The sequence below is a fragment of the Sprattus sprattus genome (assembly GCF_963457725.1).
Source record: "Sprattus sprattus genome assembly, chromosome: 13".
In the NCBI taxonomy this organism is placed as follows: Eukaryota; Metazoa; Chordata; class Actinopteri; order Clupeiformes; family Clupeidae; genus Sprattus; species Sprattus sprattus.
This window is the reverse complement of record NC_137911.1, coordinates 7,218,802-7,236,734: the sequence shown is the minus strand read 5'-3', so window position 1 is coordinate 7,236,734 and position 17,933 is coordinate 7,218,802. Positions and strand designations below refer to the sequence as shown.

General features: G+C 45.2%; 1 protein-coding gene across 1 annotated transcript in view; it reads left to right on the top strand.

The window, feature by feature from the left end:
• The window catches only part of pxdn (peroxidasin), a 53,751-nt gene extending 47,287 nt beyond the window's left edge, over positions 1–6,464 (top strand). Inside the window, exons 20-23 of the mRNA XM_080850310.1 lie at positions 526–652; positions 832–964; positions 2,218–2,331; positions 3,254–6,464. Of these exons, the coding sequence (XP_080706436.1) occupies positions 526–652; positions 832–964; positions 2,218–2,331; positions 3,254–3,388 (509 nt within the window). The 3' untranslated portion in view covers positions 3,389–6,464. The remainder of the gene's footprint in view (positions 1–525; positions 653–831; positions 965–2,217; positions 2,332–3,253) is intronic.
• Positions 6,465–17,933: the final 11,469 nt, after the last annotated feature.

Below are 17,933 nucleotides of genomic sequence, written 5' to 3'. Positions count from 1 at the left end.
ACAAGTCTGATTTCCTGTTGGGCAGATGATAGCAGCTGTGTTATCTTATCTGCTGTCGCTGATCTGATCTGGGTGCAGTGGTTGTAATGATGGGCAGGCTGGAGTCAGTGGAGCACTGACATTAGGTCTGCTCTTTGAAGTGTGAGGAAAGCCTGATGCCTTAGGCATCCATTGTATGAAGACGAGACGAAAAACCTGTGTGTGTATGTGTGTGTGTGTGTGTGTGTGTGTGTGTGTGTGTGTGTGTGTGTGTGTGTGAGGGGAACGAGGGAGAGAGAGCATGAGAGAGTGCCTGTTTTCATGTGTGCGACTTTATGCCTTTGTGTGTGTAAGCACAATATGTCACCCAGCTTAAGCTGAAAACACAGAGAGCCGTCTTACATTTATAGGAGCACTGTTTCCATGCCAGTCCATTTACGCAGATCACTTTTTAATATGTGTCTGTTTGTATTATTTTCCATCATCATCCACTGTTAAAAAAGTACACTTCATATTACTGACCACAATGCTTTGTTTTGGTTACAGACTGCAGGACCAAGGGTCAATTCAATGCTCTGTCTTTCCACTTCCGGGGTCGGAGGTCCCTGAAACACAGCTATGCCGAGGACAAGCCTGGTACAGATAGTCCAACGGACACCAGCCCCAACAAGAGGTAACCACAATCAACACATATCCATAGCCTATCTATGATCCATTTTGAAGTTGGTGTAAACAACCTTGACTGACATTGGAAATAGATACTCTCTTTTTTTTCTCAGTCCCACCTAAATGAAAAAGCCATAGGTCTGAAATGGATCCACACATAAAGATTGTAATGTTTTGTGTTTGCAGCATAGCAGACAATGGCTCCTCTGTGCCTGTGAACGTCTCCCTCCCGGTTAAAGCAAGCACTGAACCCTCACTGAATGACTTCCAAGACTTTGTCGTGGATATGCAGAAGACCATCACGAGTTTGCGAAAACAGGTGAGGATCAACTGATCAATCAGTGCATGTTTCTCTTTTATTGAAATTCAGTATTGTCCCCCACCCATCTTTGTTAAGCATCTCCTCATACCTTCATAAAGTCTTACGTCACTCATGCCTGTGTTCTTAGTCAGCCTGTCAGTGGAGAGTAATCAGATGAAATAAATGAACTGAAAATAAGTGTATGTTAACATGAGCCTACAGTATTTACACAAAATGCTGTCGTTCTAATCATATCACGTCATGGCAAAGCACCTCCATCTTGGCATGCTCAATTTAAACATGCAGTCACGGGGCTAGGTTATAGAGTGTTTCCGCACGAGAGTAGTCAAGCTGAGGCTTTCATTCAAACTCTCAAAACAATTAGCATATTGACATCAGCATCTACAAAAAATATGACCATGTACAGACTTAAAGTTAGCCCAAAGCCTTACCGGCACAACGCTTGCACAGAAACCTAACTTAAGGACTCCCCACGGCTCTGTTTGACCCAAAGTCAAACCGGCTATCCAAACAACGTATCATATAGCAGCGTGCACATTCAGTGGGTTAAGTCAGAGCTAAACATCACCATTGGCAAGGCCCCATTAAGGAGGTATGGATCTGATTAAGCCACCAGGTTCGCGGATGATTTAGAGTGAAAGGCTTTTGCACCATTGCCGGAGCCCTCAGCGATGTGGGACCCACGGATGCTTTGGGGATATTCACTGTAAGTGGATAGTCAAATAAATTCGAAACGGTTGAATTCACTCGCATGATTTTTGTCGGCAGAAAAAAAAAGTATGTTTTATCAGAGGCATGTGATGTGAGCCTTTCAGGAAAGCACTTACTTATGTTTTGGTAGAGAAGATCAAACGTTTATGTTCAATGTGCCCTGAATGTTTGAAAGGCATTCCTCCAAAATGCATTTGTCATAAAAATGATATACAGAATGTCACATTTCATTTCATGGAATATAAAAATGTGCAAGTTGAACTGAGATCTCCTGAAATGTCCGTGGACATTTCTGTCCTTATGTCTTCACCAGTTCATTTATTTAAGGTATGTCCATTTGATCAGCCAACAATGCTAGTTTAGAGTAGTACTAATAACTCTAGAACTGGCACTATGGTTCACTAAGATGGCTTAGAGAGTTTTCTTTATTTTCCACTCTTCACTAACCGAGGTCTCTGTCATGGTCAGCTGGGCACACTCTTCATCTGCCCCCTCCCCGCCCTCTGTACCCACTCTTCTCTGCTCTTCTCTCCTGACAGATAAAACGCCTTGAGGCCCGCCTGAGTAAGACAGACTGCACTGATTCGGAGGGCAAGGCCCGCCGAGACGGAGCGCGCTGGAAGAGGGACCCCTGCACCAAATGCCAATGCAAAGTACGTACAGTCCTTAGGGAGCCTGGATGTCTTCTCTAACCACACTAGACAGACCAGTGAAACTTCAAGCCCACCAGAGTGATTTGTGTTTCAAATAAAAAAGCATGTTTAATTAATCATGCACTATATGCAAAGGAAAAGTGTCTGAACAAAGTATCAGAACTACTAGCATACAGCCACAGTCCTTTGCGTTTCACGTGTTAGGATGTGTTTGCTCTTTTGAACAACACGGGGGCACTGGTGCGTGTTTTCAGTAGGGCTTATCTGATGGTCCTCTGGAGTGACTGGCCAGCGTGCCCCGTTGTTGGCCCTGCAGCCGTGCTGGGTTCACGAGCCTGGCCTCCTCCTGTGCCAGCGCTGATAAGGTTCTCAGCAGAGCGATCAGGTTCCTGCGGGCCGCACAGGGGCTCCAGCGGGCAGCGTACCCACGGTGTGTCGACTGCCCCCCAGGGCAGGGGGATCAAGTCTCCGTCTTCCCCTGGCACTGCCACTGCTGCTGTCGGAATTCACCTCTAGTTAGCTTAGACACTTAGCTTAGTTTCAACTGTGGGCTTTTTCATTAACTTCAACTGCAGTAGAACCAAAAGAAATATTGGAATTGATTCTGGCTTGTCTAGAGTTGTCTTACTTTCAACCTTTGTCAGCTGATGGTGGTCTGTGTTCAGAGTTGTTGTTGTTGTTGATGATAGGCCCATACACAGTATTTGGGTAATGACATTATTTTCATTTTTCTGGCTCTGCACTCATGGTTTTGCTCACGGTTTGGAAATTCAAATTAAGAGGGGTTTTTTGATCTGGAAATGATGAACTGCACTGTTCATATTCAAAGTACTACTGTTGTCAGGCTTAGTCTCAGTAAGCAAATCAATCTATCTCTCTCTTTCTCTCTCTCTGTCTCTCTATCTCTCTCTCTCTCTCTCAGGATGCCCAGGTGACATGTTTTGTAGAGAGGTGCCCTCCAGTGGACTGCCAGAAGCCTGTGACACTGAAAGGAGCCTGTTGCCCCATGTGCTTGAACCAGCCTTCGAGCCATGGCCATGGCAACCACCACGCATAACCTCAGGAGCCCCGCACCCTACACACATCCCAGCGGAGAAAAAAAAAAGACATGGACTAAGAGTCATGGCATTGGGATGTGACCACACCAGCATCCAATTGGCTAGTTTTTTTCTTTCATTTAAAAAAATATTTTTTTTTAAAAGAGATTTTTTTCTCATTTTTATGTTTTTTGGATATTAACTTTGATTGTCAGTACCCCCACCCCCAAGGCCAATTGCCTTACTTGGGTATGGTCAAGTCCACTGGCTTCCTGAAGTGCCGTCTTGGCAGAGACATCTGCCTCCTTAAGGATGGATGTGGGACTCCACCCTTCCTCCCTCTTGGCCTTAAAAAACAGGGACCCCAAGGGCCGGTGGGCGTGGTCCAGAACACTGGCCACGCCCACCATGCCAGCACATGAGGAGGGCGGTGCACCGTGGGTGTGCATGGAAAGGGAACTAGATCGACCACAGTCGGCCATGTCGTCTCACACAAAACGCGTTCTCAGGTCAGAGATGCCGAACAAACTGGTGCTATTGTTTTTTTTTCCTCCTTCACAATCACCCTTTTCTTGAAATGATTCAGTTATTTGCATCATTATGAAAAATATTGTTGTTTTTGTTTAGTTTTTCTACAGTATGCAAATCAACATATACACTCTCATTATGTGCCTTTTACGTAATGTTTATGGTGCTTTATATCTTATAATGAACATACATATATATATATTCATATAAATATATATATATAAATGTATACATATAAATGTGTATTTTCCCCTACGTATCATCTGCTTCCATATGAAGATAATGTGAATACCTGTTTTCAAAAATTGTAATGCAAAAAAAAAGTCTACTGATTACCGAATGTGTATATTTTCCCAACTGTTGGTTAACTAACATCTGGTGTTTATCTCTCTCTCTCTCTCTCTCTCTCTCTCTCTCTCTCTCTCTCTCTCTCTCTCTCTCTCTCTCTTTCTCCCGAAAGTCATATAAACAGTTGTTTTTTTGGAACTTGGAGAGGGGGGTGGGAGTTCATGTTAGAAAACTTGTTGTATGTCCCCTGTGAATTTAACTTCCAACTTATTTTTCGCTATCCTCTGCTTGCAAGATGTGGTTTATGCTCAAGGTATTTTGTTTGTGTCCTGCATGCAAGAGAACAGACAGGCAGAAACCCCAACTTTACTTTGAAGTTGAAATGTTTTTGGCTATATTTTTGTTTTGTTTTACACCACTTTTCTCCCTTGCTATTCCACTGCACTACCAATGCAGTATTTGAAGTGTTCAGTATTTTCCAGTGGGTCAAAAATGACTGCTCTCTGCACACACAAACACCCAACATTGAAGGACCCCAACTGTTTGGTACCTCACCACATCACAAGTCTGACCTCTCAGCTTCTCAGGCGCTCTACTTTGTCAGCCGTTTCCTCAAAGAGAGACACATCGACACCTCATCTATCAAAGCCTTGTGGTCAGGTCCCCTCATTAATAGCTTGACATCGGTCACTGCGGTTTCCATGAACATATCTCCAAACCTCTCCTCTACCACCACCCCAACCCCCAACTGTAAATCGCCATCACCACCACAGCTTTTGTCTTCAACCACATTGTGCCTGCAGAAAGGCAGATTATGGAGGACATGGTTGATGTTTATCTCTCTATCTCCATCTTCCTACCTCTGTCCAGCTGTGTCTTTTACGTGCCTCCTTCCCAGCGGTCACACTCATACTGTCAGCAACGGCTGCTCGTGCGAAGCGTGGAGACACCTGGCTCTCATCGCCAGCCCTAGCCTGGGACGTGCGAGTCAGGGCTGACGTCACTCTACTGAGTGCCACACTCACTCTGCACCTCAATGAACCTCCCCATTCCATTACAATGAAAACCATATGCAGGAGACAGAGAGAGAGAGAGAGAAAAAGATAGAGAGAGGAGCAAAAGGAGGGACAAGGGAGAGAAGTTGATTAAGACAAGATGTCCATCGTCCCCTCCTTGGCTCGCATTTCTGTTAGGCGCTCACAGTGGTGAGTCATCACCCCAGACAATGAATGGGTGAAGTCACAGGGGAGGTTTAGAATCAAGGCACATATACATGCTGTTAGCCCCACCCTTCAAACAGGCATAGAAATAGGGAGGCTTTGAGTGGTTCAGTGGTTTGATACTGTTTGTAATAATCACAGCATTGGTCATGCCACTGGGACATGGGAGTTGGGGGAGGTAGGGGTAGTATCCCTGCCCCAATATTGAAGTGTTTTCAAAACGACCCCCTTCAACAGATGATTTCATTTATGTCACAGTCTTTAAGATGATACAAATGAGTCTGAAAACGAACCTCCTCAACACAACTGTTCAATCACTAGCTTGTCTCTGTTATCATTTGTGTTCCTCAAGGCTCCCGATGTGATTCATTTTACTGTGAGAACCTGTAGGTGACGGTATCGGCGTTTTGATTTTTTTTTACTCTGTGCCGGTGGGACATCCCTGGGTCTGTTTCCATGGAGGCCTCAGAGAGGATGCCGTGGGAGGGGAGATCGGTGGCTTCCTCACGCAGGAGCATCTGTGTTTGGTTGCCACGGTTAGACAATAGGGCGCATAACATCCTGTAGACCTGCTGTGACAACAAGAACAACAACATCCACCTAAGGGACCATTGTTGACTGGTTTGCTGAGCAGTTAGGCTGATCGCTAGCGCTCACTCTCAGCCCACTTCTCTACCTTTCATGTTTACCATCTTCTCATGTTTCAGCCGTGACGTTCCGGCCATCTTACCTTTGAACATGTTCCGTTTCAGAGGAGTCCTCTCTTCACCTCATATCAGAGGGACTCTCTCTCTTGTCTCCCCTTATCCACACCCTTTGCCACTGTTCATTCACACACAGCATCTTATCTCGTTTTAGTTTTTTTATTTGTTGTCTACCCTTTGACCAGACCTCTGGCCACTTTAAATGGAATGCACTGCTCTGTAAGTCTGATCATGCTTTTACCCAGTAAGTGGTCAAAGTGGATACCTATCTGACATTATGTATTGTATGTTTGCCAAAGAATCATTTGCACTGTAATGTACGCCTCTCAACAGTAATAAAAATAGGCCACATTTGAAATAAAGTCAGTGTCCGTCCCTTCATCAGCTGTTTTGCATTCAGTACAAATGAAGAGACACTTACAATACTCAATAAAAAAGTGAGGCTTCAAGGTTCCCCAACAAAGAGCCCTCCTCACGAAAGGAGCTCCTGGTAAGACAAACAGGGTTTACGGAGACATATTCATTCCTCATGCAGTTCGCACCACATAGTTCATACCACACATTTCTTTCTCGTCCAGCTTTAAAGCGAAACCAACGGAGGTCAATTTCCTCTCGGGGATCTCAGTGACTGACTTGCATAGACAGCGTCAAGACCGGAAAAGATCCAGAAGTCAGTACCACAAGGCCACTTGTAAAAGCACATGATGCTCTGAATTCCATGAATGCTATTTCATCAAATGCGGTCACTGAGAATGATTCTGGAATGCTCTCAATGTTTATTGCAAAACTGTATCTTCCATTTTCTTAAGACCTTACCTCAATACATGAAATGAGTCTTTATTGTCTATGGTGTGTGTCATTTTTATTTCCAAGATAAATGGATTTTAGTTTACAGACTGAAGATTGAAAATTCATACCAGCAAACTGACATAAAAAGCACAAATCAGTAAAGTTCCGTGGAAAGTCAAAAGAGAGCTGCTGCTGACACAGCTCTCATTAAAGAAGTTCCCCTTCCTGGCTGAGCACTGAACACAGCTCTCATTAAAGAAGTTCCCCTTCCTGGCTGAGCACTGAATACAGCTCTCATTAAAGAAGTTCCCCTTCCTGGCTGAGCACTGAACACAGCTCTCATTAAAGAAGTTCCCCTTCCTGGGTGAGCACTGAACACAGCTCTCATTAAAGAAGTTCCCCTTCCTGGGTGAGCACTGAACACAGCTCTCATTAAAGAAGTTCCCCTTCCTGGGTGAGCACTGAACACAGCTCTCATTAAAGAAGTTCCCCTTCCTGGGTGAGCACTGAACACAGCTCTCATTAAAGAAGTTCCCCGTCCTGGGTGAGCACTGAACACAGCTCTCATTAAAGAAGTTCCCCTTCCTGGGTGAGCACTGAACACAGCTCTCATTAAAGAAGTTCCCCTTCCTAGGTGAGCACTGAACACAGCTCTCATTAAAGAAGTTCCCCTTCCTGGGTGAGCACTGAACACAGCTCTCATTAAAGAAGTTCCCCTTCCTGGCTGAGCACTGAACACAGCTCTCATTAGCACTGAACACAGCTCTCATTAAAGAAGTTCCCCTTCCTAGGTGAGCACTGAACACAGCTCTCATTAAAGAAGTTCCCCTTCCTGGGTGAGCACTGAACACAGCTCTCATTAAAGAAGTTCCCCTTCCTAGGTGAGCACTGAACACAGCTCTCATTAAAGAAGTTCCCCTTCCTGGGTGAGCACTGAACACAGCTCTCATTAAAGAAGTTCCCCTTCCTAGGTGAGCACTGAACACAGCTCTCATTAAAGAAGTTCCCCTTCCTGGCTGAGCACTGAACACAGCTCTCATTAGCACTGAACACAGCTCTCATTAAAGAAGTTCCCCTTCCTAGGTGAGCACTGAACACAGCTCTCATTAAAGAAGTTCCCCTTCCTGGGTGAGCACTGAACACAGCTCTCATTAAAGAAGTTCCCCTTCCTAGGTGAGCACTGAACACAGCTCTCATTAAAGAAGTTCCCCTTCCTGGGTGAGCACTGAACACAGCTCTCATTAAAGAAGTTCCCCTTCCTGGGTGAGCACTGAGCACAGCTCTCATTAAAGAAGTTCCCCTTCCTGGCTGAGCACTGAACACAGCTCTCATTAAAGAAGTTCCCCTTCCTGGGTGAGCACTGAGCACAGCTCTCATTAAAGAAGTTCCCCTTCCTGGCTGAGCACTGAACACAGCTCTCATTAAAGAAGTTCCCCTTCCTGGGTGAGCACTGAACACAGCTCTCATTAAAGAAGTTCCCCTTCCTGGGTGAGCACTGAACACAGCTCTCATTAAAGAAGTTCCCCTTCCTGGGTGAGCACTGAACACAGCTCTCATTAAAGAAGTTCCCCTTCCTGGGTGAGCACTGAACACAGCTCTCATTAAAGAAGTTCCCCTTCCTGGGTGAGCACTGAACACAACTCTCATTAAAGAAGTTCCCCTTCCTGGGTGAGCACTGAACACAGCTCTCATTAAAGAAGTTCCCCTTCCTGGGTGAGCACTGAACACAGCTCTCATTAAAGAAGTTCCCCTTCCTGGGTGAGCACTGAACACAGCTCTCATTAAAGAAGTTCCCCTTCCTGGGTGAGCACTGAACACAGCTCTCATTAAAGAAGTTCCCCTTCCTGGGTGAGCACTGAACACAACTCTCATTAAAGAAGTTCCCCTTCCTAGGTGAGCACTGAACACAGCTCTCATTAAAGAAGTTCCCCTTCCTGGGTGAGCACTGAACACAACTCTCATTAAAGAAGTTCCCCTTCCTAGGTGAGCACTGAACACAGCTCTCATTAAAGAAGTTCCCCTTCCTGGCTGAGCACTGAACACAGCTCTCATTAAAGAAGTTCCCCTTCCTGGGTGAGCACTGAACACAACTCTCATTAAAGAAGTTCCCCTTCCTAGGTGAGCACTGAACACAGCTCTCATTTAAGAAGTTCCCCTTCCTGGCTGAGCACTGAACACAGCTCTCATTAAAGAAGTTCCCCTTCCTGGGTGAGCACTGAACACAACTCTCATTAAAGAAGTTCCCCTTCCTAGGTGAGCACTGAACACAGCTCTCATTTAAGAAGTTCCCCTTCCTGGCTGAGCACTGAACACAGCTCTCATTAAAGAAGTTCCCCTTCCTGGCTGAGCACTGAACACAGCTCTCATTAAAGAAGTTCCCCTTCCTAGGTGAGCACTGAACACAGCTCTCATTAAAGAAGTTCCCCTTCCTGGGTGAGCACTGAACACAGCTCTCATTAAAGAAGTTCCCCTTCCTGGGTGAGCACTGAACACAGCTCTCATTAAAGAAGTTCCCCTTCCTGGGTGAGCACTGAACACAGCTCTCATTAAAGAAGTTCCCCTTCCTGGGTGAGCACTGAACACAGCTCTCATTAAAGAAGTTCCCCTTCCTGGGTGAGCACTGAACACAGCTCTCATTAAAGAAGTTCCCCGTCCTGGGTGAGCACTGAACACAGCTCTCATTAAAGAAGTTCCCCTTCCTGGGTGAGCACTGAACACAGCTCTCATTAAAGAAGTTCCCCTTCCTAGGTGAGCACTGAACACAGCTCTCATTAAAGAAGTTCCCCTTCCTGGGTGAGCACTGAACACAGCTCTCATTAAAGAAGTTCCCCTTCCTGGCTGAGCACTGAACACAGCTCTCATTAAAGAAGTTCCCCTTCCTAGGTGAGCACTGAACACAGCTCTCATTAAAGAAGTTCCCCTTCCTGGGTGAGCACTGAACACAGCTCTCATTAAAGAAGTTCCCCTTCCTAGGTGAGCACTGAACACAGCTCTCATTAAAAAGTTCCCCTTCCTGGGTGAGCACTGAACACAGCTCTCATTAAAGAAGTTCCCCTTCCTGGGTGAGCACTGAGCACAGCTCTCATTAAAGAAGTTCCCCTTCCTGGCTGAGCACTGAACACAGCTCTCATTAAAGAAGTTCCCCTTCCTGGGTGAGCACTGAGCACAGCTCTCATTAAAGAAGTTCCCCTTCCTGGCTGAGCACTGAACACAGCTCTCATTAAAGAAGTTCCCCTTCCTGGGTGAGCACTGAACACAGCTCTCATTAAAGAAGTTCCCCTTCCTGGCTGAGCACTGAACACAGCTCTCATTAAAGAAGTTCCCCTTCCTAGGTGAGCACTGAACACAGCTCTCATTAAAGAAGTTCCCCTTCCTGGGTGAGCACTGAACACAGCTCTCATTAAAGAAGTTCCCCTTCCTGGGTGAGCACTGAACACAGCTCTCATTAAAGAAGTTCCCCTTCCTGGCTGAGCACCTTACAAAGCTCTCATTAAAGAAGTTCCCCTTCCTGGCTGAGCACCTTACAAAGCTCTCATTAAAGAAGTTCCCCTTTCTGGGTGAGCACTGAACAAAGTCTTCAGATCTTTGCCCTGCATTCTGGTGCTGGTGCAGTGATAGTTTAGTTTGCTAACTTGAACAACAGACTGTAAGTGTGATTCATACCCTTGGATTATATTATATTATTATATTATATAACTGAGTTTTTTTTTTCCAGATGGGGCAGTGTATATCTGTTGTGTATCCTGCTATCCTTGTGTAATTAAAATCCCCATGCACTAAGTCAGCCAACATAACTAAACATAACTCATCACAACTAAACACATACAATTCCCAATATCAATAAAACAAGGTGACACACTGAGCATGTTGTACTGGGACGAAGGGCCTTTACATATCCCGGGTAGAGCATACAGAGCATATTACGGCTGTTGACAGCCAGGTGTGCACTGTGTATCCAACCACCCTTGCTATCCTAACTAAAATTTGCATTCACCATGTCAGCCAACCATAACTAAACAAACTCATCAAAACTAAACATAAACAAAATTGATGATACTGATACCATATGACCTACTGTTAATTGTTGAACTAAAATTATCCCTTTATCTGTCTATCAAATTGATGTTTACTGACCAAATGTTCTCTCTCTTATAGCGTGACATTTGCTCGCAAATGCCAATGGCTGTGGAAACAATATTTCCTCATCACCATATCTACCAAGTACAACCACACGTCTTGGCAGCTGAGCTACCCACTCACTTTGTCTCTTAGTTCCCCGCCTAGTCTAGACTATCTTCGCTGTGGGATGCTACTGAAGTCTCGCCACCTGACCTACTTGCAGAAACCCTCGGCCTACACCTACCCACCCCCACTACATTGTCATACACTTATTTTACCCCATACTCAGTGCCAGCTTTACATGCAATGTAAATAATTGTCACTATCAACAGTTTTCTGTTCCATTACTCTATTTACCCTTGCACTAGTAACCTACAGGCACACTTTATACCCACAAAGCTGTTCTATAATACTTGAATGCTCTCTCCCGCCTTTACACACTACCAATTTTGTATGTTTCATGTATATAGCATGTTATGTTTGTATGTATTGTGCACATTTACCACATGTATGCTAACATGCCTATCCTGATACGTGTATGAATTCATCTTCCCTTCCCTTCTCTCCCCTCTCCATAATCCCCCCCCCCCCCCCCCTTTCTACCTCCCTACCCAGCCAAGTTCAATCAGATGGGGCCCACCTTATGTGCTGAGGTTCTGCTCAAGGTTTCTTCCTGTTAACAGGGAGTTTGTTCTGCCCCTCTCACTATTGTGCTTGCACTAAGGGGGTTCAGGTCCAGGCCTTGGGCTCTGTAAAGCACCTAGAGACAATTATATTGTTTTGGCGCTATATAAAGAAAATTGAATTGAATTATATAGCACACAAAACGTTGACAGTGGATGCTTATGTAAACATAATTAGAACATCAAAGAAATCTCTTATAGTACAATACCTCATTCACTCTGGGCTCTCATTCATTTGGTTCTGAAGTTCAGTTGCTGGATTCCCACTCTCCCTGTGGTGGAATTGAGCCGTCTGTGTCTTACAGCCAAACAGGCCGGGGTGGAAATTGGATGCGGAAACGAGTTTTCCAGCGGCGCGCCGGATGAAAAGGCCTCCAGTCAGGAAAAAGCATTACTGGGGACAACGTGGGATCTCCACACTCTCGGGCCTTCAGACAGCTCCCCCAGCACAGCAACGAAGGGGGGGCGAATTTCTGGGCCCTCATATCCTCCATCTGATCTCTGTTATCTGCAGTGTAGGCCAATGTGTCTGGTGTGTGGTGATTCCCGCTAACTGCCTGACAACAGGGCACCACACAACCCAGGGTCCTGTCCGAGGGCACCACACAACCCCGTGTCCTCTCACAGACGGCATAGCAGCCGTCACTATCACAACGTGCCATGACTCACATATTCTTACACTCCGGTCCTGGAAGGCCATTCCCCGTCTCCTGACAGGGACTCGGTGTTGACTTTGGAGGCGGTGTTACGTAAGGGAGGAAGTGCAGTGTTTGTGGTTGGCCACGGCTGCACACAGACGGGCGCGAGACCGCTCAGGTCATCCTGTCTGCCACACAGCAGTGCTTGGCTCCTTCAGAATGCTGCTCAACGCCTCCTGGAATTTCATTTGGATAATAAGCATGCCATGTTCTCCATTCAGGCTTTTTGTTCGATTTTCCTCCCCCAGCTTGCCTTCCTGTGGAGTGTCTTATCTTGGACTAGGAGCACACGAAACGTACAGAGCAGCGTTCAAAGCACTGTTCGCCAAGCGCAAGTGTGTGAATAAACATCCAAGCCAAGGGTTGGCAGACTGTTGGCACATACTGATATTCTCAAAGGAGTCCTCCTTGGGAGTCCCTTTTATAGTCTGTTACAGATGACTGTTGCCTCCCAAATGCTGGTCATTGTGTGTACAATAACCTATTTTCTATGGACACTTATCATACCTGTTCATTTCACTAATATTTTAATACTTAGCCCTACATCAAAAGCATGTTTCTATGTCCCCCTACTTGTTATTAAATGAGCCTTTTGTGCATTTAACACAAGGTTTACTGCACATAATGTAACTAGGTTGCCTCTGTAACATGTGGTGACTGTACATTTCAGTAGTCTGTACATTCTCCCTACCCATATTAGGGCAACCTGGTACAGATCTGGCCCTGCCTGAGCTATTCTTCATTCAGTTGAAACATGGTGACTGAGGTCCTGATTTGTCATGAACGGTTGGGCCTGAGCAGATGCAGATGTCCAGCAAAGTAACTCCATTTAACTATTCAAATTCTCCATTCTCATTTTGGTGCAACATGTGGCAAGAGCTCCTCATCCAGTCACGCTGAATTCCAACTTTATTGCACCCAGACCAGCAATGTCTGAACACCTGTGCGTCTCTCAAAGCTTGGACCAATCACAAGCCGTTCTCCTAATGAGGCCACAGGTCAGGATTTGATCATAATAAGCTCAGTGGCTCTCTTGAAAGGATTTATTTTCACCGCCTTGATTCAGCCAAGCTCCCTGTAAGAATATATATGGGAGGGATTTAAGGTTGGCAGCTTTTGTAGACATGTACTTTGAGTCCGCTGTTTATTTTGGCACCGGTTCAAGGTTTTACCCAGGCTTTAAGGAAGAATAACAACAGCGTATAAAAACCTGTTCAAAGAATAAGTAATATGTGGTGATATAAATTGCTAACATTTATTCTAGTTTACCAGTACACCTTTCATTATATTTCTTACAAGAACTTTCTTTTATTTAAAGTTTAACTAATTTTATGGCTGAAACCCCTTTCTGATGTCAATAAACTGTCATTGCTGGGACAGAACATATCCTCAGATATTTGACAGCTAATTAATGGGACCAGGAAATCAAGTCAGATTTTCAAAAAGCTGTTAGACAGATGCAGTCCTCTAAAGAGAGGAATGAGGAAAGAGAGAAGGGGGAGATAGAGTGTGCATGTTCTGGGACCCCGGGGGGAGTGGGGGGTGCACACAACCCATGAAGTAATTGTTGCTCTTGAAAAAAGAAACTAATCTTGTTGGAGTAATGACAGACAGTTCTGCATTCCTTGGACTTCTCCGACAGGGCACAGCCTGTGCCAGTAATAATCTCCTCATTGCCAAGGCCCTTAATAAACGTTAGGAGTTCTGAAAATGGCTCCAACGGCCAAGGCAGCACATAAAACAAACAAGCTCTACACTTGAGCGCAACAGTAGGTCCCTCTGAAGTTTCTTCACACAGAATCTTAGCACCGGCGAGAATCATCCTTCCGAGGATTGTGTCTTTTCGAAACATGCTGTCAGACTGAGGCAGCCTTGCTCGGAGGGCTTGTTTTCAATTTGCCACACTTGGTCTGCCTTCCAGCACAAGCACGGCCTCAAGACCTGGCAAAGGAGGCCGCAGTGTCTGGCTCCACACACAAGATGGAAGGAATGCTTTAAATACACTTCCCTCCATCCACAATTTTCTTAAGCAGTTTGAGTTGTATTCATTATTCAACACCCTTGTTCTGCGGACCTCTTGAAGAGGGTTTGAATCATGCTGCTGCTCCACTCTTCCATACTCTACTCACTTTGACACATCATGTTTTTCGTTTCCTTCCTCTTGCTGCTAAACGACTCTAATGCAATAAAGAGGTGGGAGTCAAATTTGCTCACAAAGGAACCATTTGTGTGGTTGTTGTCTAAAACGACAATGGCCATGAAGACCAAACCTCCCCTTCAGATATCCTTTGCTTCCCATTTTCTTTTTACTTTATGGTTTAACATGTAGGGATGGGCTTGGAAAAACAGCAGATGACATCATGAGGTTGTGCTGGCCAGCTGATTTATAGTGGCCAGGAGGAGCTCTGGAATGGGCCGACATTCCCCCAGAGGTCAAACTGTGTCTCCCCTCCGGACTCTTAGAGGGCTGGACTCTCTCCTGCTTCCTCTACCTATGAGAAGATTTTCAATTAGATTCCGGCTGAGATTTATGGAAGATTAATCAGTGTGAAGCCCTGTAGTGTGGACTGTATTCTGGAGCTGTCAGAGTCATTCATTTGGGTGTGCTCTTTGGAGGGCAGGGGAGGCTTGGCTGGAGCCTATCTCTCCAGGCTCAGCGCCACGGTTTGTGTGCACAGTGCATGGTTTCGCTATAACATCTGGGAGCCAGCCACCAGCTCTAGCCCACAGTTCCTCATGAGAGCCCTTGAGAAGAGCGTGCACACACAAAATCTATGTGGGAAAATGAATGGGTTTTTGCATAATGCAAGGTGTGAGCAAAACAACGGCAGCAAAAAAGTAGGCAAACCATTAGGTGCATTAAAATGTAGCTATCAGTCCTTCTTTTGTAACGAACTGTTGTCCTGTCTAAAGAGACTACTTCTTCATCTTTTCGTTTCTCTGAAGCGTGATGGTTATATGACAGTTTTCCATTTCTTTACACAGTCCTTTGCGCTTTTATTGAACACGGCAAGGTCTTTTGAGCTGCAAGGGTTGGGTAGTTTAGGGCAGACAAGGCAGTGCTCCAAAGTATGGTCTGCTTCTCCATATTCACAGGTGGTTGGGCCAGTCTTGTAGCCCCATCTGACCAGAGCAGCTTTAGATCGTCCCTTTCTCTATCTGAGGCGGTTGAGTGTTTTCCATTGAGCCCATGGTGCTTCTGGACCAGGGGGGTGGTTTTCAGTAGAGGGTATACCCATGACAGTTAGAGGAGGGTAATTCTCAAGCTTTTCCATCCAGAGATGGATTCTGGTTTCTTCCCGAAACTTTGTTAGGGGCTGGAAATGGCTGAGAATGCTTCTTCTTGACTTTAGCCGTTGGGCTACAGGGTGACATCCATGGAGGAGATGGCCTTCATCACTAGTAGCTTTTGTCTACGTCTGGTTTCAGTTCGTTTAAGTACATTTCCTTGTGGCAATACTGGAGTACTGCAGGAATTCAGAACTCTCTGAGCGCCGACAGCCGACACGCAGTTTCATCATCATCATTGTCAGCACCACCGTCACCATTTGGGATAATGGTGAAAGGCCAAATTAATGTTTCGCTCAATAAAATCAATTAAACTATTAGAATAATTCAAACATGAATGAGATTCACATCTTATAGGTATTACGCCTTAATTTAAGATGTGTAAAACATTTCGTTCAAACCTTAGCTTATAAAAAGTCTAATAGTGGCTTAGTTTTCTGTATTGGCGTTGTTAGAGGATATTGCCAACAATTGTTTTTTTCGTGATCGCGCAGACTTTTTGACACAGGATGATGTATGGCTGATAAGCAGGTACCGCTTGCCGAGAACGTTGTGCCCAAAAGGCCTCTCGTCTACAGAGGCGCACCAAATGCAACCAGGCCATACACGTTCAAGTTTTGTCTGTTCTTGGATTCCTGGCCACAGGAACGTTCCGACGAGAAATTGGAGACCAGTCGAGCAATCCCCGTCATCATTAAGCAGAATTTTGCCCAATGTTATTCACAGTATTATCCCTCTATATGCGCGCAATTTATTAGATGTCCTTACAGTGCCAAGGAACAGCAAAATGTGAAAGAGGATTTCCTGCGTAAAACAGGGTTCCCAATGTATTCTCATCCAGATTGCGCACACTCAGACAGCCTAGGAAGCCCACTTCAATTCAGTGCGCGGTTGGTATTGGAGCGCACCAAAGCCATGCAGGTGGTGAGCAGGCGCTGCTGCTGCAGATGCGGCTTCTGGTGCTTCGGAGACGTGTCTACTACATGTCAAATACTTTGCTTTTGCCATTACGCCACCAGACAGGCTTTCTAACAATGTTTTGGCCCGCATCTGCTCTTCCATCAGCAGAACTTCGATGTTAGCCTCACTATAATGTTTCTGTTTACATGTTTCTTTCGTGCTTGCCATTGTGGCAGAGAGTTTGAGCATTGAGGATGCGCTCTGTTTGTGCATTGATAATATGCTAATTAGATTAAATAGGGGTGTTTTGAGGGTGGGCAGTCAGTTGCGCACGATTCCACGATCATTTGTGATTTATAACCGAAGGATTGGGGTACACATTGTTTTTTTGTGTGTACGTTTGTTTTCTGTGGATCTCACTTACGCTCATTTCAGAAAATGTCAACAAAATGTAGGATGGTTTCTACGCAACTTTTTATAAATGAGGCCCATACTTAGGTAATCAATGTGTTTGCTTAAGTTAACTGCATTGTTGTTGTGAGAGCAGTTGGGACCCTCGATCGGTAGAGCTAACTATGGTTAGCTTCTGCTCACCTTGTAAAATTGGGGACGCACTAGCAAGCAAGAGTCTTGCTTTGTAGTGCGTTACTTTTCGCTGTTAGTAGTGATGGGCATTTTAAGTCATTTAAACCTTTGCTTCGCATTCATACTCTGTGCAGCTGGGTTACCTAGGCATCAAGTATTTGAGACACTGCTTAAGTGATGCCTTCTCGTGCTGGCAAATACCTTTGTGCTAACACATGCTAACTTGAACATCTATCAGTCACACCAGATGATTTGACCTCAGCAGCAAGTGTGACATAAATATACAACAGAAACTACAGGTTTGACTCTAAAAGTACTCAATAAGATTACTCTATACGTTGAACAGATATTTATGTCCAAAATCAAGAAACGTTACTCATGCCTATCCCTGGCTACTAGTTATTTGTCTATCCCTAGCTACTAGCTATTTGTCTATCTTACAACGTACAGGTTTTAGAAGAGTTTTATCAATTTTGTGACTGGATCAATGGATGTGGTCAAATATCGATAGCATTAGATTGCGATGTACCACTAAGACCTGCTCTCTCTTCTTCGCCTCCTCCTCCTCTCTCTGCACCCCTTCATCTAGCCCGCCTCTTCACCCACTGCCTCTCCTATTACTATCATCTGACAAGCCTTCTCTAGCTTCACTTGACGCCTGTGAGAGCACTTCATAACTGAGACCTGCATCGGGCTGCAGACCTTAGCTGATCACCCACAGGCGACACAGGACACGTCCATACCTGGAACTGCGAGACCAACC